At 41.8% G+C, this 26810-nt stretch overlaps 1 protein-coding gene across 4 annotated transcripts; it reads left to right on the forward strand.

The window, feature by feature from the left end:
- LOC137125470 (NACHT, LRR and PYD domains-containing protein 3-like) lies at nt 1-26810 on the forward strand. 4 transcript variants are annotated; one of them, XM_067500973.1, is made up of 14 exons: nt 370-1057; nt 9108-9209; nt 10093-10212; nt 10406-10528; nt 16294-16416; nt 19952-20030; nt 20193-20406; nt 21039-22896; nt 23065-23238; nt 23638-23811; nt 24070-24243; nt 24443-24595; nt 25733-25779; nt 25935-26810. In XM_067500973.1, exons 2-14 carry the CDS (start codon nt 9175-9177, stop codon nt 26465-26467), a joined length of 3807 nt encoding a protein of 1268 aa, XP_067357074.1. In that variant the 5' UTR covers nt 370-1057; nt 9108-9174; the 3' UTR covers nt 26468-26810. The 4 variants fall into 4 exon arrangements, with proteins under 4 accessions (XP_067357077.1, XP_067357075.1, XP_067357074.1 ...); XM_067500974.1 differs by lacking the exon at nt 16294-16416 and having other exon boundaries at nt 365-1057; XM_067500976.1 differs by lacking the exons at nt 25733-25779; nt 25935-26810 and having other exon boundaries at nt 1-1057; nt 24070-24292; nt 24443-24570.

Raw genomic sequence — 26810 nt, forward strand, 5'->3', positions numbered from 1 at the left:
CGCTCCGCAAATTAGCGATTTACAAGAGGAAATGAGGCAAACACTCGTTAAACGATCAGAAACGTAAAGAAAAGCGCTGTGCTGGCAGTTTCCCATCCACCTAAAGCTGGAAGTCATAAAAAGATGGATGTACCACAGGTTCTGATGGACCCTGAGACAGTCACAGACAGGACCCTGTATCACCTGTAGCTGTGAGCAGAGAGTCCCCATCAGCAGACAGAGGACGGGAATCAGTCATAGGGACTGATTTCATGTCCATTCTTCTTACACTTCACACAGTTTCCATTTGATTAAGGAGACATCACTCAGTCTATGTGAGGACTTTGCTGTTGTAGACATGATGAATAAATTCCCACTCAGTTGTACATTTATTAGGCTCAGATTAAGTCAGTCTAATCCAACAATCCTGCAGTAAATCCTCCTTCATCATGTACTTAATTAGGTGGACATAATAATAGAAACAGCTTCATGACACGCAGTTGCTGGCTATTTAATCATCCTAATATGGTTGGCTGGAAGTGGGCGGAGCAAGAGCGAGCGAGACTGCTGTCATCCGGAAGACGAGAAGTGTTTAGTCCAATCCTGTGGCCCATCGCTCGGACACGCCCACCCACACACCAAACACCCAGGAGCAGAAGATGTCAATTAAAATTCACCAGCAACACTAATGCTAATGCTAATAACCCCCGGGTATAATACATTTAATAATTTCATTCACAAAATGATAGAAAACAATTAAACGTTGATCGAGTTTGTCAGAATCTACAGTGATGTGTTCAAATGTCTCCTTCTGTCTAACTAATTTGAATTTACACTAATATTAAAGAGATTTGCACATCCACTTGAAAACTGAAGTGATTAATCAATTTACAAAATATCTGATGTTAACTTCTTCACTGAATAAATGTACTTAGTTACCTCCCAGCAGTGGAATAATACGGACATAGTCTTTTCCTCCTCCCCACAAACACACGCCCAGTTTGTTCGTGTCAATGTTTAGTTTCACTTTTACCGAAGTGACGCAGAGTGTTTTCTTCATCCAAACGTCCGTCTGAAGGTAAAAAAAACGGACTTTACTGTTTCACTCGTGAACATTAGTCGTTGTTGGTTTAGTTACAGTAGAAACTGTAGAAATCTGCTGTTGAATTGTTCACGTTTTCAGACTCACAGCTTCAACTGTGAACTGCGAGCGAAGCAGACAAACATCCGCGATGTTGGGTTAATATCAGTAAAAGTAGAACGTAGTAAAAGTGGGAAAAGTCAGTAAAATCAGCAGAAGTGTAGTCAGCTGATGGTCAGTGGGTGAAGACAGAGTCATTAGTTAATTATGTATTTCTAAATGTAAATAAGTAATATATTCGGAAAGTTGAGGACACTGCGTCACGGACATGGCCGCAGGACTTCTCTTCTCTGTGGTTTAGTTATTACTGCTACCGAGAGGCTTTATTCAAATACAACTTTACTTAAATGTTTATTGTAGTTCATGTTTTTTAAAGCTTGACGCAAAATAAAGTTTTAATAACCTATGTGTCTGTTAATTGATTTAGAAGCTTTCTGTGGTTTTTAGACACATTCATCAGCTGTTGTAACTTCCGCTGTGGGAAGTAACTAAGTAGGTTTAATCCAATACGTTGGGCCACGTTAGTTCACATTTGATGTTACTTTACTTGGATATTCCCGTGTTCTGCTACTTTAAACTTTAACTCCAGTACATTTTAGATGGAAATATTTTACTTTTTATTTACACAATCCTGTCAGTATTCACTGCTGCTTTGTTGCTGAACTTTATCTTTAGACAAAGCTGCAGATTTGTTCCTCAGTTTATAAATGTAACTGTTGTGGTACAAATAAAACCTGCAGTGACTTTCAAAAGCCCTTAATAAAGCGTGATAGTAGAAAATACTCAGGTCTCTAAATTACTATTTATATACAGTCCTACTGCACTTCACTGTGAATACAGCCCACCCCCAATACCCCTTGGCCACATGTGTGTTACTGTGCGTCATTGTTCTGTGTCGGAACATCAAAGAGTAAAATCCCACGTGCTGTGTTCAAGGGTTTTTTAACATTTTAAGATTGGAATTACAGGCATCACTGTAGGTAACATTGCGCACTGATTTTTACAGAGACCTGGCTCTCAGACAAAGTCCCAGAGGACGCCATTCAGCTACAGACTCACTCTGTTCACCGAGTGAGTCTGTAGCTGAACGGTCGCGTCCGATAAGGCTAAAGGGGGAGGTGGGTGTGTGTTTGTCAACAACTCGTGGTGTGGAGATATACAGATGGTGGATGAACACTGTTCGCCAGATGTGGAGTTTCTACTGCTGAAGTGCCTCCTTATTATCTACCGAGGGAATTTACTGCTGTGTTTTTGGCCGCTGTTTACATCCCCCCGCGAGCTAACTCCACGGCAGCACTCAGCAAACTCCATGATGTCATCAGCGCGTTAGAAACGGCTCATCCTGACGCTGTTTTTATTGCTGCTGGTGACTTCAACCAGTGTAGTTTACGGACTGTATTCCCCAAATACCAGCAGCATGTGGACATTCCCCCCCGTGATAAGAACACTCTGGACCATGTTTACAGCAACATCAATGGAGCTGTGTGAAGTCCCAGCTTGCTTTAAACGCTCCACCATTTTTCCGGCCCCAAAGAAACCCAAAATCACTGGATTTAGTGACTACAGACCCGTGGCTCTGACGTCTGTGGTCATGAAGTCATTTGAAAGACTGGTTTTGGCTTATCTGAAGGACATCACTGGACCCTTACTGGACCCCTTGCAGTTTGCTTACCGAACAAACCGGTCTGTGAACGATGCGGTGAACATGGGACTGCATTATGTTCTACAGCATCTGGACAGACCAGGGACTTATGTGAGGATCCTGTTTGTGGACTTCAGCTCTGCTTTTAACACCATTATCCCATCACTTCTCCAGCTCAAACTTACTCAGCTCTCCGTGCCCTCCTCTGTCTGCCAGTGGATCACCAGCTTCCTGACAGACAGACAGCAGCTAGTGAGGCTGGGTAAACTCTCATCCAGTACTCGCACCATCAGCACCGGTGCCCCTCAGGGCTGTGTTCTCTCCCCACTGCTCTTCTCCCTGTACACCAACGACTGCACCTCTAAACACCCCTCTGTCAAGCTCCTGAAGTTTGCGGACGACACCACACTGATAGGCCTCATCCAGGACGGTGACGAGTCGGCTTACAGACTGGAGGTGGAACAGCTGGCCGTCTGGTGCGGCCTTAACAACCTGGAGCTCAACACGCTCAAGACAGTGGAGATGATCGTAGACTTCAGGAGAACCCCCCCTGCTCTCCCCCCACTCACCATCATGGACAGCACTGTGACTGCAGTGGAGTCATTCAGATTTCTGGGCACCACAATCTCCCAGGACCTGAAGTGGGACATACACATTGACTCCATTGTGAAAAAGGCCCAGCAGAGGTTGTACTTTCTTTGCCAGCTGAAGAAGTTCAACCTCCCACAGGAGCTGCTGAAACAGTTTTACTCTGTAATCATAGAATCCATCCTCTGCACTGCTATATCTGTTTGGTTCAGCTCAGCTACCCAGTCTGATCTCAGAAGACTACGGAGAGTAGTCCGGACTGCTGAACGAATCATTGGTATAGCCCTCCCCAGTCTCCAAGAACTGTACTTATCCAGAGTGAGGAAAAAGGCAAAGAAGATCACTCTGGACCCCTCACATCCAGCACACTCCCTGTTTGAACTGTTGCCTTCTGGTCGACGCTACAGAGCCCTGAGTACCAGAACGACCAGACACAGGAACAGTTTCTTCCCTCAGGCAATCACCCTCATGAACACTTGACCATCACAGAACACATAACACTATTGCACATAAGCTAATTAAAATTCATACTCATTTACTTTTCAAGTTGCACACATTACTACTGAGTTAACATTTTGTCAATTTTATATTTTGTTTAGCTTTTTGCATTTATCTTTATATTGTATATTATTCCTTTATTCTTATTATTTGTTCTTGTATTGTCACTGTCATTCTGTTGCACTGTGAAGCTTTGTCATCAAAACTAATTCCTAGTATGTGTAAACATGCCTGGCAATAAAGTTCTTTCTGATTCTGATTCTGATTCAACATACGTGGTGCATACAGGGCTGCACCCCACCCCCACTTTGGACACTCAGACCACATCTCTTTGTTCCTGTACCCTGCTTACAGACAAAGACTGAAACAAACACACCCTGGCACCAAACAGGTTAAACTCTAGACCCCAGAGACTGAGACCACCTTGCAGGACTGTTTTGCTCTGACAGACTGGGATGTGTTTAAAGCTGCAGCCACTCTGGAGGACTCTTCCATCAGTGTACAGGATTATGCTGAGTATGTGACTGGGTACATCAGCACTTGTGTTGATAACATCGTGCCCACCATACAAATCAGGAAGTTTCCAAACCAGAAGCCCTGGATAAACAGTCAGGTACGTCAAATGCTGCGTACGCGCTCTCTTGCATTTAGATCAGGCAATGAGACCGAGTACAAAGCTGCGAAGTACAGACTGAGAAAAGCCATCACAGCGGCCAAGAGGCAGTACAGAGAGAAGCTGGACAGCTTCTACTCTACTACTGACTCAGGGCGGATGTGGCAAGGCCTGCAGCACATCACAGACTACAGGACCACCACCACCAACATCACCACCTCAACAGACAGCCTGCCAGACGACCTCAACACATTCTACACCCGCTTTGAGGCCCCCAGCTACACTGCAGAGAGGGGGCCCACACACACCCGGACCACTCAACCCCCCTCCCCTCCACCCACTGTCTCAACGACCCAGGTACACAAAGCTCTGAGGAAGCAGCAGGTCCTGACAACATTCCTGGGCAGGCCCTCAGAGCATGTGCCAACGAGCTGGCTGACGTTCTCACCTCCATCTTTAACCTCTCCCTCAGCCAGTGCACTGTTCCTTTGTGCTTCAAGACCACGACCATCGTCCCCCTGCCTAAGAAGAGCCCACCCACCTGCCTGAATGACTACAGGCCAGTGGCACTCACTCCAATCATTATGAAGTGTTTCGAGAGACATTCAGAGCAGCATACCAGACACTATCGACCACCTGCAGTATGCCTACCGGCCCAACAGGTCCACCTCGGATGCCATTGCTGCTGCCATCCACTACTCCCTCTCTCATCTGGAAAATAAGGACTCATACCTTAGGATACTTTTCATAGACTACAGCTCCGCCTTCAACACGGTCATCACCCACAAACTCACCCACAAACTGTCCACACTTGGTCTGCACCCCACCCTCTGTGAATGGCTCCTAGACTTCCTGACTGGCAGACCTCAGTCTGTCAGGATTGGTAACAGGACTTCAGCCAGACTCATCACAAACATTGGCACTCCGCAGGGTTGTGTACTCAGCCCCATCCTCTACATCCTGTTCACCTATGACTGTGTCGCCTCCCACAAGGACAACATCATCCTGAAGTTCGCGGATGACACCGCAGTGATTGGCGGTGACGAGGCAGCCTACAGGAGGGAGGTGGCCAGTCTGGTGTCATGGTGCAGAGACAACAACCTCACCCTCAACACGGACAAGACGAAGGAGATGATAATGGACATGAGAAAGGAGAGGAGAACGCATCAGCCACTGTTCATCCGGGAGCTTGAAGTGGACAGGGTGAGCAGCTTTAAATACCTGGGTGTCCACATCAGTGAGGACTTCACTTGGACACCTCACGTCACACAGCTGGTCAAGAAGGCCCAACAGCGGCTGTATTTTCTGAGGAAGTTTGGCATGTCGCCCAAGATCCTCAGCAACTTCTACAGCTGCGTTATTGAGAGTGTCCTGACCAACTGCATCACTGTGTGGTACAGCAGCACTACTGTCATGGACCAAACGCCTGCAGAGAGTGAAGACTGTGCAGAAGATCACCAGGACTCCACTGCCCTCTCTGCAGAGCATCTACCACCGCAGAGTCCACAGGAGAGCTGCTTCCACCCTCAAAGACCCCTCTCACCCCCAGCACGGACTGTTCACACTTCTACCCTCAGGGCGGAGGTACAGAAGTGTGAAATGCAGAACCTCGAGACTGAAGAACTCTTTCTTCCCCTCTGCCATCAGACTCCTAAACAGCTGACAGGAGTTTGCAACCATGAACATAACATAACATAACATAACATAACATAACATAACATAACATAACATAACATAACATAACATAACATAACATAACTGTTACACGGACACAACTGATACATGGACACAACTGCTCACGAATCACACAAATTGTTTTTGAATTGCACTACCGCACTGAGAACTGCACTACCTCACCTTATTGCTCTTATTTGTTTGCTCTTATTTTATTACTTTTTTATTTTATTTGTGTTTTATTTTATTTCTATTTTTTGTAAATTCTCATCTTGCTTACTGTGTGACATTCAGAGTGGAGGGCAAAGTCAGAATTTCATTGTACAGGGAAACATGCGTTCTATCTGTGCATATGACAATAAACACTTTGAATCTTTGAATCTTTGAATCTTTGAATGGAATCTAGGAGGGTAGGAGTGTAACAAGAAAGAACAAAACAAAGCTGTTCATGTTCTCCAAAAGTCTGGATTCCAAATTTGCATTTAATTATATAATCACCACTGTTGAACAAAATCACAATAATGGCAGCATAAAATCAACCTAAATTCAAATCAAAAGTTTCATCATTTATTTTGCTCATTCACTTGTGATATCAATGATTTGGCAGCAGATGTCGCCATATTTAACTCAAATGCTTCGAAACACTAAACCATTTTCAACACAATGTCCTAATATTGATTCAGAGCTTCAGAAAGCTTCCGTTTCTCCACCAATAGTGTTGACTAGTGCTATTTACAAGATATACAGAGAATACAGCAGCTATAGCACTAGGCCCAACAATTCAATAATTTATGTATCAATAATCCACAAAAAATGCACAAAAATGTTCAAGAGGGTTTGGAGGCCGAGGACCTAGTACATGTGCTGCTGCCAGAGAAGCCAGTCCAGCTGGTGAGAACTTTTCAAACCCACTGAGCTACCAGGCCGCCGGTGTCCTTTAACAGGAGCTGCCCTCCTCCTGTGTCACCAGACCAGCTGGAAAACAGCTGAAAAACATATTTTCTCATAAATCCACAATGTAACTGTATTTGTCTCGTCTTTGACTTTTAATACATTACATGTTAAAATGTGTCGTTATAGTAGTTTAACAGAAGATCAACATTTAACGTTAACAATCTGTCTTGTAATGAATCAAATAAAAGTGAGATTTGTAATATGACAAAGTTATACAGGCTATAGATTAAACGCAAGCTGCAGATAAACCAGCAGATAGAAGCAAACATAGAACATCTGACTGGGACCCAGAATGGTTAAAGAACCTCAAACACAGCCCATGTTGACCTCACAGGTTTCAAACAAAGTTTTAAAGAATTTAGTCACCAAAGAAAAATCTTCACTTTCATTAGGTGTAAACGGAATCAGGAACTGGAGACAAGGAGAACATTTGCGAGTCTGTATGAGAATATTAATAAATGGGTCCCATATGGGAGAATTTTTATAGATTTATGTATCCAGAAAAAATAAGTGCAAATAAGTTATTTTTCATGATGAGAAAATAAGCAGTTTGTTTCAATATGCTGTGGATTTCAAATTGCAGTTTGCACCAACTTCTGAGTTTCTAATAGTTTTATTTGATACATTTCATTATGTGAATTTTATCTTTTTATTAGTTTGTTTTGTTTGTTCTTAGTTCTTCTATTATAAAGTAATTGTTTTTGCTTGACCTCCAGTGTTTTTATTTATTTATTACCCAAACCAGAATGGTAATAAGGAATTAACATTTCTAATTTTATATCGTCTATCGTAGGAGGTTTGAATCCTTCAATTTTTTTAATATATTCTTCATTTATGTGTTACAAATTAAGATGGGAAAACAGTGATATTTCATTAAAGAACAAATATATTTAGATTATAAACCTTTGATATAATCTCAAACTTATTCTAATGGCAGCATGAAACATGTCCAAGTGAAAGTAACATTAATGTTATATTTACATCCACAGCTTCTGATGTTCCGTTTTTATAAATGTAGCATGTTGACTGCATCTTCTCATAGTTTCTCTTAGCTGTTTTGTTGCTGCTTTGTATTAATACCAATGGAGTAATTAGATAATATAGCTGACAGAAACAGAACCTTAATGAATGTGAGATGTTTCCTATTAACAGTAAAGTGGGAGGTCACTTTGGGAGGGAGGGGATATCACTGTTTTAGTAACCAGGAGCCACATTGTGTTATTCTATCGTGCACTAAACAAGACATTACATTAAAACAGTCATTAAATAATGTACAGTTACTTATTAAGTCGTGTTTTCATTGACAAATTAGGCTGTGAACAAATATTTTTTATTGAACAGTAGCTGTAGTTGATGATATGAACACTGCTATTAATAATCAGTAATAAGTAGTAAGTTCAGTTGGTTAGTTTCTCCCAGTTGCAATTATAGTTCTGTAACTAAAACCTTATTTACAGTAAATGTGTCACCAGCACACACATCATGAGGAGTTTAGCTTCCTGCCTCCATCTAGTGACTGATGGTAGAAGTGGAGCAGCTGAAGGCAGCTTCCTCTGACTGCATTCAGCTCCCACTGATCTGAAGAAGAGAAGAAGGAGAAATGATGAAGAGGAGGATTAATGACGCCAGTAGATCAGATTAGTTTTAATCCTTTCTATCAGTGCATGGATTTACACTGCATTTCCATTAGAAATAAACAGATGCTGTCGATGACCAAGGAAGATATTGTCCATCGTGTGGATGCATTGTCTCTGTCTCACATCACCTATTCTGCATGACCACCACTGGCTCCCCATCCCCCACCGCATCCAATTCAAGATTTGATATGAACAAATAGTAGTAGACAGTAGTAATGGCAGCATCTGGTAAAGACTGGCAGCAGGACCACTGTGAATGGTCTAAAGAGGGATCAGTAACTCAGTCTCAATGATTTTCTAACTTCAGTGACTAAAATAAAAAAATCTCTCTCTCTTTCTTTGCTGGTGTTCTCTTTGTACCCGTGTCTATGTGGTGCCCAGTTTCTTCTGAATTTGACTTTGAACCCTGATGTGAGTCATCGGAGACCCACTGAAGAGTCATCAGTTCATGGATCCACCGTTGGACACCGTTGGACCAGGAGGGTAAGTCATCTTCAATCCCTTTATAATTTCTGCAGCAATACAAAACATGTAAGGAACAAACTCCTCCTGAAGAGCAGCAGCAAGACTCCACTTTAAAACTATTCATAGTTCAGTAGAAAAGTGTCATCCAACATGTGATAGGACAGAAAAGATGTGAAGATGACAGTGTGGATTTCAGGCTGAAACAAGCTCTGTGTTGCTCAGCTGTGTTTGGATGTGGGATCCTTCCTGATCCAAACTGGTCATATTTAGATCTTAACTCTACATAGTGTCAATATGTACACAGTGGTTTTTCTGCCAAATCCTTTCAGGATTCAGTTAAACATGTTCATAGTAGTTAATGATCAGTCAACAAGCTGCTGTGGTGGATGGTGGATGAGAGATCAGGGGAAAGAGCTGATGTTATTCTCAACATGTGCTGATGAACAATTCTTGTTGTTTTTTTCTTCATGTTCTGAGCTGATGCACACACAGTAACAATTAACAGATGTTTTTTTTAATGGGTGGTTGGGCACAGATATCAGCCAATGCTGATGAATTAAAAATATAAATTGATTAAAACTACAGACACTTAGTCCACTGATTGTGCAGAGTTGTTGCTGAACTTTGTGTCCAATCAAGTAGTAACACAGTAGTTAACACAAAGCTCTAATGTAGGAGCTCATGTATTCAAAGCTACCTGGACTTCATTATATTTCTATAATATCAATTTTGTATTTATTTATTTATTTTAATAAAGACACAAACAAATGCTCTAAATCATTTAGAGGAAAGAAAGTTCATTTATTTGTTCTTGTTGAAAGTTTCTAGATTTTCCACCAGTTTCTTTGACTGAAGACTAAAAAATGAATTTTCCTCTCTGTTGGTCTCCTCTATTTACTAGGATCTATGGAGGACCAGACTCTGCTGGACCTGAACCAGAACCCAGCTGTGTCTCCTTTAAGAGTGACGTCTCAAATAATCGTCAAATTAATTTTAACAGACGACCCCCTGCTGCAAAGAGGTGAGCTGTTTGTGTTAATCAGTGTTTTAGTTTTAGTCCAGTTTTTATAGAGAAAATAATCTGAAATCGTTCAGTGAAGAAATGTACTTTTATTGATTTGTTCTTGTTGAAAGTTTCTAGATTTTCCACCAGTTTCTTTGACTGAAGACTAAAAAGTGAATTTTCCTCTCTGTTGGTCTCCTCTATTTACCAGGATCTGTGTGAGACCAGACTCTGCTCGTTCTCGACCTGAACCCAGCTGTGTCTCCTTTAAGAGTGATGGGTCAAATATTTGGCGAATTAATTTTAAAAGACAACAATCCTCTGATGGAAAAAGGTAAAATGTGATGTCAGTGACCTCACAAAGATAGAAACATGTCCTTGATAACAGCTGGACTGTAATCAGCTGGGACCCACTGCAGGATGTGGGTTCAGTGGAAACTGACTTTAACAGTGAGTGTGTTACTGGGTTGCTAAGTTACATGGAAGTTGTAAATCTTTCCCTTGATGCTCTCCAAAAGTCTGGATTCCAAACTTGCAATTAAGTGTATAATTTATTACTGGAACTAAGGGACAATGATACAGAAGTGAAGCACTTTTACTCTGCGTGAACCAAGGCCAAAACAGCAAACCACTGAATCTGTTCCTTGAAGAAAGTTCTGCTAATTCCTAAGATGAAACAAACTAAAATAACTGGGCTAAACCTCCCTAAGGAGAAAAACAAGAGAAAACCATGGAAAGAACATGGCAGTTCACTCCTACAGCATCATTGCCCTGTAGGAGCCTCTTTCTGTACTTGACTAGCAAGTGGAGCAGCTTCAGTGCTGTTGGGCTGATGAGGAAATAGGGAGCTGGTGTGTGAAGGGAATTGGAAGGTGGGGGTAACTGCAGGACAGGTGGGCATGGCATCGTCTACAAGTGTTACTGACAGATAGAAAAGCTGGGCAGGAATTAATGAACTGATTATCAAAGGGAATTGGTGAACAGGTGGTGATGACTTTCTTAGAAAAGTCCAGCAGCCCATTTTGGAGCACGTGATTGTTGGGGTTTTTAACTCCCTGGTATTTCTGTTAGCTCGTTTTTAAGCCTCCACTTCCCAAGACATGTTTGATACTTCATTAGGTACCTGTACAATCTATTATCAGTTTTTAAATGTAATCTGTCAGAAAGGTCAGTGTGGGTGCAGTTAGATGTATGAGAGTGGAGGGGATTGGACCTAGAGGACTGGTGGAAGGATGGTTTGAGTGCAGAGTGGATGTGTCTGTGTGGAAAATCATGTGATGTGCTGTTTGATGAATGGAGTTTTCTCCATCTAGTGGGAAGAACTGTGAGCTAATGGCTGCCACCTTGTTAGAGGACAGGCTGACAAATTCATCAGCAGTGAGAAGGTAGAAAATGGAGAATAGTTTACTGCAGAGTTCTGCTGCTTTGTGTCCAAACCAAAATAGATCTAATGTCATCAACACCAATCAGTTGTGTATTAATATGGTTCAGGTGTGTAGCAAACCATCTGCTACCTGTTACCCAACTGTTGACTTCACATTTTGACTAGAGTGTCTTTTCTTTGTCAGTCTACGAAATACGACGAAATACTTCCTAACAAGATCTGTAAGGGCAGAAAACCTTCCCTCCCTGCCTGTATAACTATCTGCAAGCCTACGTGCCCATTCTACGCTCTTCCCCTGCCAGAGTGTCACAGACATTGGGGTAAACGGAGGCTTATGAGTCAAACTCAAGACTCTGCTGGTAGCTTTGTCAGCTAGTCCTCACTCCTTCTGACCTGGAAAAGAGGCAGATGATCATGGTCTCTTAACCTGGCACTCTCTGGAACCAAAGTACCAATGGATTCCACCTGTTGTTCTGGATTTTTTAACATATGGTTTGCTTGTGTACGATGCTGAAATATGCAACGCTTACTTACTTCTGACCATAGAACTAGAGATGATGTCATTGAAAGTGTCTTTAGATGGTGTGTGAATACAGTGTATTGTCTTTAGGTGGCTCTCAGCTTCCACTCATACTTACATTAGTCCCTACTATAACATATTGTACCAGTAGTACTGTAATTGCACACCAACAAGGTACTGGAGTAGAAGATATATACAGTATAATATTCAAGACGCATTAAAACAGCAACTTTGCCTAAAAATAAAGTTTCAAGGCCACTAAATATGTTGTATTTATGCTGACTTTATTAAGTCAGCATAAATCAGAGAGAGAGATTCAGACATGATGGTTTGTTTTTAGTGTTTAGTTTTACTCTCAGTAATCAAGAGCTCGTGGTGCAGAGTACATCATGTTTTAACTCCCTTTCCATAAAGGACAAATGAGGTTTAAAGGCTGTGGCTGTACATTCAGCCGAATGAATGATGAATGATTTCTTGTAGATGTTTTTACAGGCCAATGGGACTTTGTAACATCTTTCTGATGGCAGCAGTGTGGAGGAACTATGTAGGGGATGCGAGGGGTCCTTAATAATCTGGGTGGCTTTCTTCTCCACCGATCGGCTATAAAGTTCAGATAGAGGAGTCTGTAGTGATCCAGTTATCCTGCTGGTCTGATTAATCATGTGGGAAAGTTTGTTTCTGTGTTTAATGGTAAGACAGTTATTCTAAGTTGTAATACTGAAAATGAGAATGGATTCGATGAGTGATCTGTAAACCAAACTTAAAATGTCCTTGCTGACTTGAATGACCCTTATCTTCCTCAGCAGGTGGAGGCGCTGTTGTGCTTTTTTGGACACAGTCAATATGTTGTGTGAAGGACAAGCACGTGTCAATCTCTACCTTTGGTACTTAAAAGATTGTACTTGCTCCACCAACTGACTAAATATTCAGTGGTTGGTTTAGCAACGCTGAAGTTTTTCCTCTAACCCCAAAACACATTTCTTTTGTTTTTTTTAATATTCAGCTCCAATGAGTTCTCAGGAAATATCTGAGCCATCCTGTCGCCTTCCTGCTGGTATAGAGACAGAGTATGGGTGTCAGTCACGTGAGCCACCAGGGCCATGTCGTCTGCATACTTTAGAAGTTTAATTCCTCTCCTGTTGCAACAGATGCTGTTTGTGTAGACAGAGAAGATCATAGGAGACAAAACACAGTCCTGAGGCCGTCCTCTGTTTTAAACCAATGTACTGGATTTAAAACCATGAAAACGCACATGTTGGGGCCTGTCCTGTCAGAAGTCCTCTATCCATAAAATCAGTGTGTGATGTGCATGAAGATTCGAGAGACAATAGATTGTCCATCTGTACAGTGTTAAAAGTGGAGGAAAAGTCCATAAATAAAACTTTGGTTTGTGGACGTGCAGAATCCAGCTGTTTGGTAACGGTATATAGAAGTGAGAGACATGCATCCTCTGAAGTGGGTCCAGTTTGTCTTGCAGCATATTTGACAGCTGCTGACACACCCTCTGTCACCCCTCTTTCCATACATTTGCAGAGCACCAATGTCAAAGCCTTAACTTAGTCCTTAACTTAGAAGTCCTTGTCTTCTTAGGGATTGGAATTATTATGATTCCTTCCTCTGTTTTGGTACACAGCTGGAATCCAGAAGGTGCTGAAAGAGCCTGGTAAGAACCCCACCCAGCTGAGCGGAGCATTATTAAAGCACTCTGCCTCTGAGCCCTTCCAATCCTGCAGCATTGTTGGAGTTAACTTTGCCTAAGATGGATGTGACAAGTTGTTTGCTCATAGTGAGGGCTTGGATGGAGGAGCTAGGGGTTACAGAGGCCCAAGTATGAGGTCTGCTTTGGCTATTGAACCTTGTGAAGTGATTATTTAACTGCTCTGTGAAGGAGGCAGGATCTGGGCAGTCAGCCACTGCAGCTTTGGTGGCTCTGTCCATCATGATGTTTAAGCCCTGCCATGCCTCCCTCACATTACCTGTTCTTAAAATTAACCTTAGCCAACTTGGCCTCCTCCTGTCACGGTCTTGGTTAAGGGATGGACCCAAGAGAAGAGACAGAGCGAGGGTTTGCAAAATAAGGGGCTTTTATTGAAAGAGATGTAAGTGATGAACAGGACCAGCACACGAAAGGAGTTAACTTGAAAACAAGAGGGGAACCGAATTACCAGAATAAACACAGCTAAGGCTCAGGGGACAAGTTAGACTTGGAAATGAAAGAACTAACAGGCTACTGAATAAATAAGGCACAGATAACCGTTAAACCACTAAAGCGGGTAAACACAAGGGTAAAGCTAAGGGGACTAAGAAATATCAATGGATGAACTACTGAACAAAGAATAACACGTAATAATGAATAAAGTAAAACGGAGCACAACTTAAACACACTGGAAGGGAACAATACCAAAGTAACAGAGTTGGGGGAGCACATAAACACAAGGACTAAGTGGAGGCAGTCACAAAAACTCAACATAAAGCACTGGCAAACTGAAGAGCACACGAGCAAACCTATACATGAAAAAACCAGGATAAAACAAGCGGAGAAAACTAGGGACTAGACCAAAATACTGAATTAAACAAAAGGCAAAACCTCCGACCAAGACCACACAGGAAACACAGAGTCCAGGATACCAAAGTCCAAGATGCTGGAGTCCAAGATGCTAGAGTCCAGATCTCCCAAGAGTTCAAGAAACATAAGTTTCAGGCTTTACCAAAAGTCCAGAGTCTACTGTGGGGTTGGTGAGGATAATAATGACAACGAGGAAGACAGTAACCACAATGACAGTAACCACATTAACAACGACAAGGATCTGGCAGGGGAGTGAAGGGAAGACTGAACTTAAATAGAGGGTGGGACAGGTGCAAACAATGAGGGACAACGAGGGTAAAGCTGGGTAAACATAACCAGGGACAGGAAGTAAGGAGAAGGGGCCACAAAATAAAAGTCCAGGGACAGGAAGTGCAACAAGATCCTGACACCTCCTGAACCCTGAACCCTCCAGTTCCCTCACCCTTAATTTGTCTTTTTATTTTGAATCAAGCACATTTTCAGGTCCTTAGTAATCCACCTTATATTGTTTGGATATATAGTTATGTGCTGGGTAGGAGGAACAATACCTTCACAGAACACAATATATGAGGTCAGTACCTCAGTCAGTTTATTAGAGTCATCACCACAGTCATTAAAAAACAAATCCCAGTCTGTCAGCTCAAAACATCCCCTTAGTGCTTCAACTGCATCTTTATTCCAGACATTGGGTTTTATGATGGGTTCACCAGTTTTAGTTGAGATCTATATCTTGGCAGTAACAAAATAAGATTATGGTTAGAAAGGCCAAGGGGTGGGGCCTGATTTTAATGCATTAAGGATGCTGCCAAAGCACAAGTCCAGTGTTTTCTCTTTTCTGGTGGGGGCAGTGACATATTGTCCCAAACTGGGCAGATGTGGGGCGATGTCACACTTATTAAAATGCCCCAGTATGAACTCAGGCTGATCTCCAGTCTGATTGACAGCTCTATTATAACTGTCCACGATGTGCTCGGCTGCCATATTCAAATCAGGCCCTGGTTCGTACACTAAAATCACAGTAATCTGAGAGAACTGTCTGGGTAAATAATGTGGTCTGAAGGATACAGTCATTAATTCATAGTGTTTACAACAATCCATCTCCCTCACTGTGATGTGCAGATCTTACTTCACGAGTGTAGAAAGTTCCTCACTTTTGTTCTGTAGTGATCGGACATTTGACAGCGTGATGGCAGGTAGGGGTAGCCGGCTGCCCCTTCGCCTCAATCTGTTCCCTATCCCTCTTCTGAAGCCTATTTTCCTTCTTATTCGCCTTCGCTTGTCTCCCCTACGTAACCCCATAGTATGTCATCTAGGTGGAGGGCCTCCACCTTTCTGCCATATAGAATAGAGTAAAGTATAGAATAGAATATAAATTGGCGGAAATTGCTTTGTTAGAGTGGCCCACTAGAACAAACAAAAAGATTTAAATAGCATCAAAATGGCAAAATCTTTCCATCATTTAATAACGTGGATCTGAACAAAGTCAACAAATGTAGGGAGAAAACTTGTTCCCTTTAGACAAACAGAACATTGAGAGAGCAGAGGGATCTACTTCTTAAAGTTTCCAGTTTCTTTGACTGAAGACTAAAAAGTGAATTTCCCTCTCTGTTGGTCTCCTCTATTTACCAGGATCTATGGGGGACTAAACTCTGCTGGACCTGGACCTGAACCCAGCTGTGTGTCCATGAAGAGCGACCGTTCAAATCATTGTCGCATTGATTTTAAAAGACAACAACCCTCTGATAGAAAAAGGTAAAATGAGATGTTAGTGACGTCACAGAGGTAGAAACATGTCCGTGATAACAGCTGGACTGTGATCAGCTGGGACCCACTGCAGGATGTGGGTTCAGTGGAAACTGACTTTAACAGTAAGTGTGTTACTGTGTAGTTCACCTGCTTTTCTTCAACAGACACATGAGACACTCAGTGAAGAATCATGTCTCATTTTGTGATCGCTGACACTGATGGATCATTAATATCACAGTTATTGATCATATTGGAGATGATGTCATATATTGGAGATGATAGTTTGTGAATGTGAGAAATGATGTTTCACATCAGACCAACTCCCTGCTGAGTTCTGACACATTGTTAGCAAAGCTCAGTGTAGAAATCATGAATGGAGCAGCCTCCTGTTCTCAGTCGCTGATCGTCACTGATTGTGCTTCAAATGTCAAACATCAGCTCAGATCAGCTGTGATGAACCAACGTTAACACCAGGATTTAAACTGATGACAGGACAAATTCAACTTCCTGTCAGGTTTGTTCTGTCTGCAGTCAGTGGAGACACTTCAACACATCACTGCTCAGTGACTGAGTGTTTCAGTAGCTCCAACATGAACAGAGGAAAACATCAGTTTCAGATTCTCCCAGTTGATATTTGATTTACTAAAGTCATCAGACTGTTAATGTTTAAATCTGTCTAATTAAGATTTGACCTTCTGTTGCTGTGTGTACAGTATTTGTACTTTGTACATTTGGCACAAACATTTGCTAAACTCAGATTAAATAAGAGAATTCAGTGCTGAGAAATAAGTGTGTGCACCTCAGGCTGCATGACCTTCACTTGATTGAATTCTCCTTAAATTTACTACATGTTAAAACATTGTCATTAAATGTTGTTGAAGGTTTTTAAATGAGCAAACATTTCCTCCCACATTTAACTGAACAGTGTTTCACCTGCAGATAACAACAATCATGATTATTGAGTCAGACTGTGAGGTTACAACCAGAGGTTTATAAAGACTTTGTTTATTACATGTTGGATTTTATCTTCTGCTGCCAGCAGCATTTTATCTCCATCAGGTTACAGCTGAATACAAACAGTATGTAGAAAAAATGATGTGATTTCTTATTGATGAAGCTGATGGAAGTTCTCAGATACGTGTTGATCATCAGACATCAGCTCAGTTTGTTTTCAGACACTTTGTTAGAGCTTTTTCTATATTGATCCTCTGGTTTAAAGCTACAATAAACAGCTTCTATGAAGCTAATGCTACATGAGGCACCACTCTGCTCCACCCAGCCTGCTCGTTCCTGCCCCACACTCTCCCAGTCTATCTACCCACTAAATATCTGATAATGTCCTGAGCTGTCCTTTCACTTCCTGCAGTGAAGATCAGGCTACATCCAGATTTCCAATAAAAGCTGCAGCTCATGATGTCATGTTGGTGAACGGTTCTTTTTAACCACTCGGGGGGAGAAATGAAGAGATCAGATTCCTGCTGTTCTGGTTTGTGAAAGCTGTGTGAAAACAAATCCACAGTGGAAAGTGACTTTTTTAGACTTCTAAGGCTGCGTTGCCCCATTAATGATCTCTCGCCATGCAGATGTTCTCCAGGAGGCATCTACTGGGGGAAACCAGGTTTCTCTAAACCCCTACCCTGATTTCAGAAACCAGCTTTCCCGTTTACGTGACAGTTAAGAAATCCTCTAAATGAGAAATTGGACTGTGACCTGGTTACTTTAAGTGCATGTAAACACACTGAGTCTTCAGTCTGTATTAGGTGGAACATGATTTTCTAGGAGGGGGCAGGGAGGCAGATGAGGTGGGGTTGGGGTTGGTTGGTGCTTAAGCTGGCAGCTCAGCCCAATAGTTACATTCAACTGCAGTAGCTGAGTTCCAACCAGTGGAGGACAGTCAGTGTTTCTAGTGGTTACACAATATGGAGAATGTGAATACTTTGTACAAAAATGCAAAGAGAGGACTGCATCCATAAGTCATCAGCTGGTTTTGGATCAAATGTCTCTGTCATTGTGGACAAGTTGATGTCCATGAGGAATGAGAAGGTGAGGACCTGACAGGCAGGATCTGTACTTGGTTTTTAATACATTAAGATGTGAAAATCCCTCTCACATGCAGCACTGCTCAAGGCAATGTAAGGGACATCAGAGCAACCTTGTAGATGTTTGTCTTCACTATGTTGACCAAGTTAGACCCAGATGAAGCTGTTTTTTTCTTAAAGTGGATTCCCCGTCTACAGACGAGCTTTCCTCATGTTTCTGAAGCTTGCTGCTGGATTTCATGGAGTCAAGTTGTTGGATCAAAATGTAAAAACTGATCACATGGTTCATATCTCTTTTCACACTCATCAATTAAACCTCTCACTACATCAGCTGTGTCCATGTCCTCATCTCTTTTCTGAACTTCACTGTCAAGCAGTAGTGTCAGCTATAGAAAACACTGAAAACACTCTGTGCGGGTATGTTTTAGGTCCCTGTCTTCATAAGTGGCCACTGGAATTTGAATGGCAGGTAAAAGCCTCCATGTTTTCTACAGAGTCTCCTGTTTTTGGGCAGACCATCTAATATTGTGAAACTGTCCTAGCTTCACATAGACAATACCATCATTTTAACATGTCTCCATTGGCTGTTCTGTCAATAAAAGTTCAGCAGTTTGACAACCGAGCGAATAAATGATTAAAAAACCACTGTTAACTCCAATGACTGGAGCTCCGTCTGTGAGACCACATTTTCCAATTTTCTAGATTCATTATCCTGACTGTTCCTTTTGTGTCCTGTCAAGACACAAAAAAGTTATCTAAATGAAAGATATCCAAGGATGTTTAAAAGTTTCTTATCATTTATGTTTTCAAATGAAAACTGCTCAGTAGAACCAGTTTCAAACTGTAGACCTCAACTCTGAAGAAACACCACTGTGTTTTTACTCATGCTGCTAGAAGGACAGAGGTGTCTGTGAATGTGGACATTCATATATCAGCCCAGTTTCATTTTCTAACATAAGAACAGTTTTTACCATGATCCAATCTGGACTAAGTTGACAGGTTTTCATTGGTTAAAGACCCTGTTCACTTGGGGGCAGGAACCACAGTGAGCAACAGCTTTTTCTACTTTATCTTAATTACTTAAATGCATGGTTTGGCTGTTTTCTGGGTCTTTTTTCACAGTCTGCAGTCAGTACATGGATTTAATAGTGTTTTAAAATTCATGCTACAATTACAAATGTAAGATCACACAATTTTTTTTTAAAGCCAATAAACTCCACTTAAGTACAAGTGGACTAAGAACCTCCTCTTCAGATGGTCTTGGCTTTGTTGTTTGTTGCAGAAATTGCTTTGCTGCACAGTTTTATAGGAGACAATAACAGATCAACCTGACAAGCAGGAAAACCAACACAGTAAATTAAAAGCTGGTGATTCACAGTGGGATCAACATTACAAGCAGTTTTAATAAAGAGAAAATCATCTAATTCAGTAAAGTAACAAACACCTTGTGTCTCTGTGTGGACAGACATAATGTGAGCTCATTCTTCCTGGTTCCTCCACAGAGTGGACCAGCAGAGCTCAGAGGTTCCCAGTGGTCAGTCTGTCCAGCAGCATCAAACACACCTGGACTCCATATTTATGGTCTGTACATGTACAACTACTACTTTTCCATCTGTTGTGTCCACAATAATGTCCATGCTGCACTTTTTAGACCAGTGGATTGTCAGTCTGTCCAACATGGATCTGATGTTTGGCTCCATGGTTTTACTTGGATTGTGTCATTCATATAGTTTTCTGTTCCAGCTGCTGGAGGACAACATTGTCACTTTTGTGAAGAACGAGCTGAAGAAGATCCAGAAGAGTCTAGAATGCTTAGAGAGTCAGAGGGAGGATGAGGAAGTGTTGAATGGTGAGGATGAAGAGCAGAGGAGGAGCAGCAGAGAGTCATTTCTGAAGATCACAGTGAACTTCCTGAGGAGAATGAAGCAGGAGGAGCTGGCTGACTGTCTGCACATCAGTAAGAGAATTTCTGTAAAGATTTAATCTGATGGAAGAGAAATGGGAGAGGTTTTTATTTTTAAATTCAAATCCATCCAATGTTGTTTGCACATTGTTTGTATTTTCCATCTTGGAAATGTAGAATTGCGTAGTCCTGCTTTAGTGCCAGTAGGAGGGAAGTTGTTGTCCCAGTCCAATAAAACCCACAAAATGAGGAACAAATAACAAGAGTAGGATTAATCAGTTAAGTTCAAGCCTCAAGACAGCAACTTTGGCCTAGTGGTCAGTCTGCAGTACTATAATGTTGGGGGGGGGCTTCAATCAGTCAAGTTTCAGAGTTTACAGTAGGTCGGCAAGAATCGCAACACCTGGGAGAACTTTGACAAGTCAGACAAATCTGCCATTCTTCCGCGGTCTGACCCACAGAGACAACACTCAGAGATGATTAACTCCCACTCCGCTACTTGTAGTTTGTTAGATGCCCATTGATAAATATAGTGTCATACTGTGCTGCATTCCTTAAAGGCCCGAGTCACATGTGGGTAATTTGGAAGAAACTCATTTGATTATTGGGTTATCTTTGTTGTCTTATGATAGAACATCAAATAATATTCTTGACAGTGTATTTAACAGGGTTATTTGTTTTTGCAGGATCTCCTGCCATGTGTCAGGTGAACCTCAAGACTAACTTGAAGGAGAATTTTCAGTGTGTGTTTGAGGGCATCGCTAAAGCAGGAAACCCAACTCTTCTGTATCAGATCTACACAGAGCTCTACATCACAGAGGGAGGGACTGGAGAGGTCAATGATGAACATGAGGTCAGACAGATTGAAACAGCATCCAGGAAACCAGTCAGACCAGAAACAACCATCAGACAAGAAGACATCTTTAAAGCCTCACCTGGAAGAGATGGACCAATCAGAACAGTGATGACAAAGGGAGTGGCTGGTATTGGGAAAACAGTCTTAACACAGAAGTTCACTCTGGACTGGGCTGAAGACAAAGCCAACCAGGACATACAGTTCACATTTCCATTGACTTTCAGAGAGCTGAATGTGCTGAAAGAGAAAAAGTTCAGCTTGGTGGAACTTGTTCATCACTTCTTTCCTGAAACCAAAGGAATCAGCAGGTTTGAAGAGTTCCAGGTTGTCTTCATCTTTGATGGTCTGGATGAGTGTCGACTTCCTCTGGACTTCCACAACAATGAGATCCTGACTGATGTTACAGAGTCCACCTCAGTGGATGTGCTGCTGACAAACCTCATCAGGGGGAAACTGCTTCCCTCTGCTCACCTCTGGATCACCACACGACCTGCAGCAGCCAATCAGATCCCTCCTGAGTGTGTTGACATGGTGATAGAGGTCAGAGGGTTCACTGACCCACAGAAGGAGGAGTACTTCAGGAAGAGGTTCAGAGATGAGGAGCAGGCCAGCAGAATCATCTCCCACATCAAGACATCACGAAGCCTCCACATCATGTGCCACATACCAGTCTTCTGCTGGATCACTGCTACAGTTCTGGAGGATGTGTTGAAAACCAGAGAGGGAGGAGAGCTGCCCAAGACCCTGACTGAGATGTACATCCACTTCCTGGTGGTTCAGCTAAAACTGAAGAACGTCAAGTATGATGAAGGAGCTGAGACAGATCCACACTGGAGTCCAGAGAACAAGAAGATGATTGAGTCTCTGGGAAAACTGGCTTTTGAGCAGCTGCAGAAAGGAAACCTGATCTTCTATGAATCAGACCTGACAGAGTGTGGCATCGATATCAGAGCAGCCTCAGTGTACTCAGGAGTGTTCACACAGATCTTTATAGAGGAGAGAGGACTGTACCAGGACAAGGTGTTCTGCTTCGTCCATCTGAGTGTCCAGGAGTTTCTGGCTGCTCTTCATGTCCATCTGACTTTCATCAACTCTGGAGTCAATCTGCTGTCAAATGAAGAATCAACCTCGCAGAGATATGAAGATAATGAACGTAAAATTCAGTTTCTAGAGACTCATTTAGACATTCATCATCAATTGACATCCTCCAAACTATTTGGAAAAAAATCAATACATTTCTACCAAAGTGCTGTGAACATGGCCTTACAGAGTCAAAATGGACACCTGGACTTGTTTCTTCGTTTCCTTCTTGGTCTTTCATTACAGACCAAACACCTGGGGGGTCTGCTGACACAGACCGAAAGTAGCTCAGAGACCAATCAAAAAACAGTCCAGTACATCAAGAAGAAGATCAGTGAGAATCTGTCTGCAGAGAAAAGCATCAACCTGTTCCACTGTCTGAATGAACTGAATGATTGTTCTCTAGTGGAGAAGATCCAACAGTACCTGAGATCAGGAAGTCTCTCCACAGAGAAACTGTCTCGTACTCAGTGGTCAGCTCTGCTCTTCATGTTAGTGTCATCAGGTGAAGAATTGGACGTGTTTGACCCAAAGAAATTCTCTTCACAATTTTCAGAGGAGGATCTTCTGTTTGTGATGGGAGTGGTCAAAGTCTCCAAGAAAGTTGTGTGAGTACAAAGATAAAGAGTCAATTTATTCAATAAATACATTGCTGCTGTAAACTTCAACAAGAGAAAAGATAAATAACATAATTTATTACTTGTTTCCTTGTGTTACGCTGCATTTCCTTATTTGTTATCACTAAACTTGTCATTTTATACATCACTGTCTTTCAGACTGAGTCTCTGTAACCTCACAGAGAGAAGCTGTGAAGCTCTGTCCTCAGTTCTCAGCTCTCAGTCCTCTAGTCTGAGAGAACTGGACCTGAGTAACAACAACCTGCAGGATTCAGGAGTGAAATTACTCTGTGATGGACTGAAGAGTCCACACTGTCAGCTGGAGACTCTCAGGTCAGATCAAGTTACTGTTTGTCCTCAATGAGTTGAGAAAATTAACAATAAGTCTGATAATACAGAGAAACTCAGCTATGATTTGATTTTGTGTTGTTAGTTTGATGACTTACATTTTTGTCTATTAGTTGTTAATTGTATTAAACTGCAGTATTTCCAACAATGACTGTAGACAGTCCTGACACAAGATTCTAGAAAACCACATTTAAACAAACCTCACTGTAGATCATTTACATACAGAGGTGATTATTTAGTTTAACTGAGCATATTTGTGTTTGTATATTCAGCCCAGATTTAACATTTAGGTCTAAAACTGAGTTGTTGAGGACACAAAGATCTTTGTTCCCTGTTTGTCTTTATAATACAAAAGTTTTATCTTGTTCATTGTTTCCTCTCCAGGCTGAGTCTCTGTAACCTTTCAGAGAGAAGCTGTGAAGCTCTGTCCTCAGTTCTCAGCTCTCAGTCCTCTAGTCTGAGAGAACTGGACCTGAGTAACAACAACCTGCAGGATTCAGGAGTGAAATTACTCTGTGATGGACTGAAGAGTCCACACTGTCAATTGGAGACTCTCAGGTCAGATCAAGTTACTGTTTGTCCTCAATGAGTTGAGAAAATTAACAATAAGTCTGATAATACAGAGAAACTCAGCTATGATTTGATTTTGTGTTGTTATTTTGATGACTTACATTTTTGTCTATTAGTTGTTAATTGTATTAAACTGCTGAATTTCCAACAATGACTGTAGACAGTCCTGACACAAGATTCTAGAAAACTACATTTAAACACAAAGATAATACAAAAGTTTTGTCTTGTTCATTGTTTCCTCTCCAGGCTGAGTCTCTGTAACCTTTCAGAGAGAAGTTGTGAAGCTCTGTCCTCAGTTCTCAGCTCTCAGTCCTCTAGTCTGAAAGAACTGGACCTGAGTAACAACAACCTGCAGGATTCAGGAGTGAATTTACTCTGTGATGGACTGAAGAGTCCACACTGTCAACTGGAGACTCTCAGGTCAGGATTCAACAACCTGTAAAAGTGATGATGAATAAGAATTACACAGGTATAAATCTAAGCTGTGTTGGACTATGTAGAGAACATTTCTACAGTTGAATGTCTACATCTGACTCAAATACATAGAACCTGGACTGAAATGGACTTAAACACACAGAGTGTTCACAGATGTTTCCTGTGTTGTTTTGTGTGTCTGCAGACTGTCAGGTTGTCTGGTCACAGAGGAAGGTTGTGCTTCTCTGGCCTCAGCTCTGAGCTCCAACCCCTCCCATCTGAGAGAACTGGACCTGAGCTACAATCATCCAGGAGACTCAGGAGTGAAGCTGCTGTCTGCTGGAGTTAAAACTCTCAAGTATGGATGTTTTAATTAATGTTTAATTAATTTAGTAAATTGTAATTTTGTCTTAAACCTCTTCTTCTTTTCTCTGTGAGATTCACCAGAATCTCTTGTCGTCAGTTGCTCGTTTCACACTTATCAGTGAAACCTAAAGTGCTGCACGTCTATGAGATTTAATCATCAACAGAATTAACACTTTTTTTTTAATGTATTTATTTTAGGGACAATACAACTAAACACTGTAACATCTAAGGAAATCTATGCTTTGTGTATAGGCCCATTTTCAGCCCCTGTCCCTGGTTGGATTTTAGATCCAACAGTTAAGAAATAAAATCTAGATCAAACATCAGGCCTGACATGGCAACTACATATGCAACTTCAAATGGACATATATACATCAAATATGCCGAGGAAAAGAGAAGTTCTGCACCTTCCAACTCTACTTCCTTTCCACTTTCTGCTCCTCTTGTCCTCACACCTTCATGTTCATGTTCTTCTATCAGCTCACAGACGTCATAGTAGATTCTTTGCTATGTTGTGCTGCCTGTTCAGTTTGGTGCTGTTTCATTCCCAAACTAAAACACTTAGTAAGATTGTTCCAGAAACCTTGTTATGCTGCTGTTAGTGTTACTTTTCACTGTGGGACTAAATGAAACTATTAAACCCTGTAATATTACTGGAACATGTCAGACAGCATCTTTCTTTACTGCTTCAGTAACAAATGCACATGATGCTCCTCTGTTCATGAGCAGAACTGGTATTTACGACAAGTCGTTCACACTCAGCAACTGCAGGTGAAACCAACTGTACCATAGGACCAAATCCTGCTTAGTGGGTCTTTCAGTAATGAATATGACCAAGTATTCTTGTCCATATAATCTGTCATACATTCATACTTTGATCAGTGTGATAATAAACAGGTTTTTAGCTCTTTGTCCTTCAAAGTCAAACATGGACATAGACTGTGTATTGGAGTCTTTATCCTGGACTGATACGGACTCCAGTTCCTTTAGTCTTTGCTGAATGTCCATCCCTACATACAAGCCTCCATTAGAACAGAAGAATCAAACAGTGTGTGTCTGAGAGCCATGTAATGTCCATGTGTGCATGCTGACAGAGAATGTGCTGCTCTGACCCCCCTCCTCCTTTCAGGGTGGAGCCTGGTGGAGAACGATGGCTGAGACCAGGTCTGAGGAAGTGTAAGTGTGTTTTTAATGAGATTGATGGAAACAAAGCAGCAACATTCAACCATCTTCAAACTGTCACATCACTCATTCACATCATCAAAGTGTCAAGAAATGAATAGATGATGGATTAATAACTGCAGCTGTTTGTGTCTTGTTGTCTCCATCAGATTTCTGTCAACTCACAATCGACACAAACACAGTGAACAGGAAACTACGACTGTCTGACAACAACAGGAAGGTGACTCACCTGAAGAAGGATCAGTCGTATCCTGATCATCCAGACAGATTTGACCAATTGGCTTATCTGCTGTGTAGTAATGTTCTGACTGGTCGCTGTTACTGGGAGGTGGATTGGAGCAGAGTGATTGATGTTTCAGTGAATTACAGAGGAATCAGGAGAAAAGGAAACAGTAAAGAATTTTGGTTTGGAGGAAACAATCAGTCCTGGAATTTGATTGGCAATGATCGTGGATACTTTGTCAGGTACAATAAAATGGAAACATCAATCTCCTCCTCGTCCTCAGGCTCTAACAGGGTAGCAGTGTATCTGGACTGTCCTGCTGGGACTCTGTCCTTCTACAGAGTCTCCTCGGAAGAACTGATCCACCTCCACACGTTCAACACCACCTTCACTGAACCTCTGTATGCTGGGTTTGGAGTCTGGATGTCTGGTTCCTCAGTATCTCTGTGTCCAGAGTAGTGTAGAGAGTCTGGTCCTGTCAGAGAAACAGTCTCTGTGTTGAACAGATGGTTCAGTCTGTCCATGTCTGTCTCTTTCAGACAGATTCATGGATTAAATCAGTTTCTTGTAGAAACAGTTCTAAATGATTCCTTGTAAACTTGTTCCTCTTCCAGTTCTTTAAAGATAAAACTTCCATCATTACAGGATCAACATTTTGCTGACTGCTCATCAAGTCTTTTTCTGTCTTTTATCTCCACTGACATTATCAGACGTCATTAGAGTTTTGTCCAAACACATCTGTGTGTGTGAGCTGATCAGAAACTGAGTTTGTACCTTTCAGAATAAAAGCGTGTGTCCTGCA

Source organism: Channa argus, chromosome 4 (genome assembly GCF_033026475.1).
Source record: "Channa argus isolate prfri chromosome 4, Channa argus male v1.0, whole genome shotgun sequence".
Taxonomy (NCBI): Eukaryota; Metazoa; Chordata; class Actinopteri; order Anabantiformes; family Channidae; genus Channa; species Channa argus.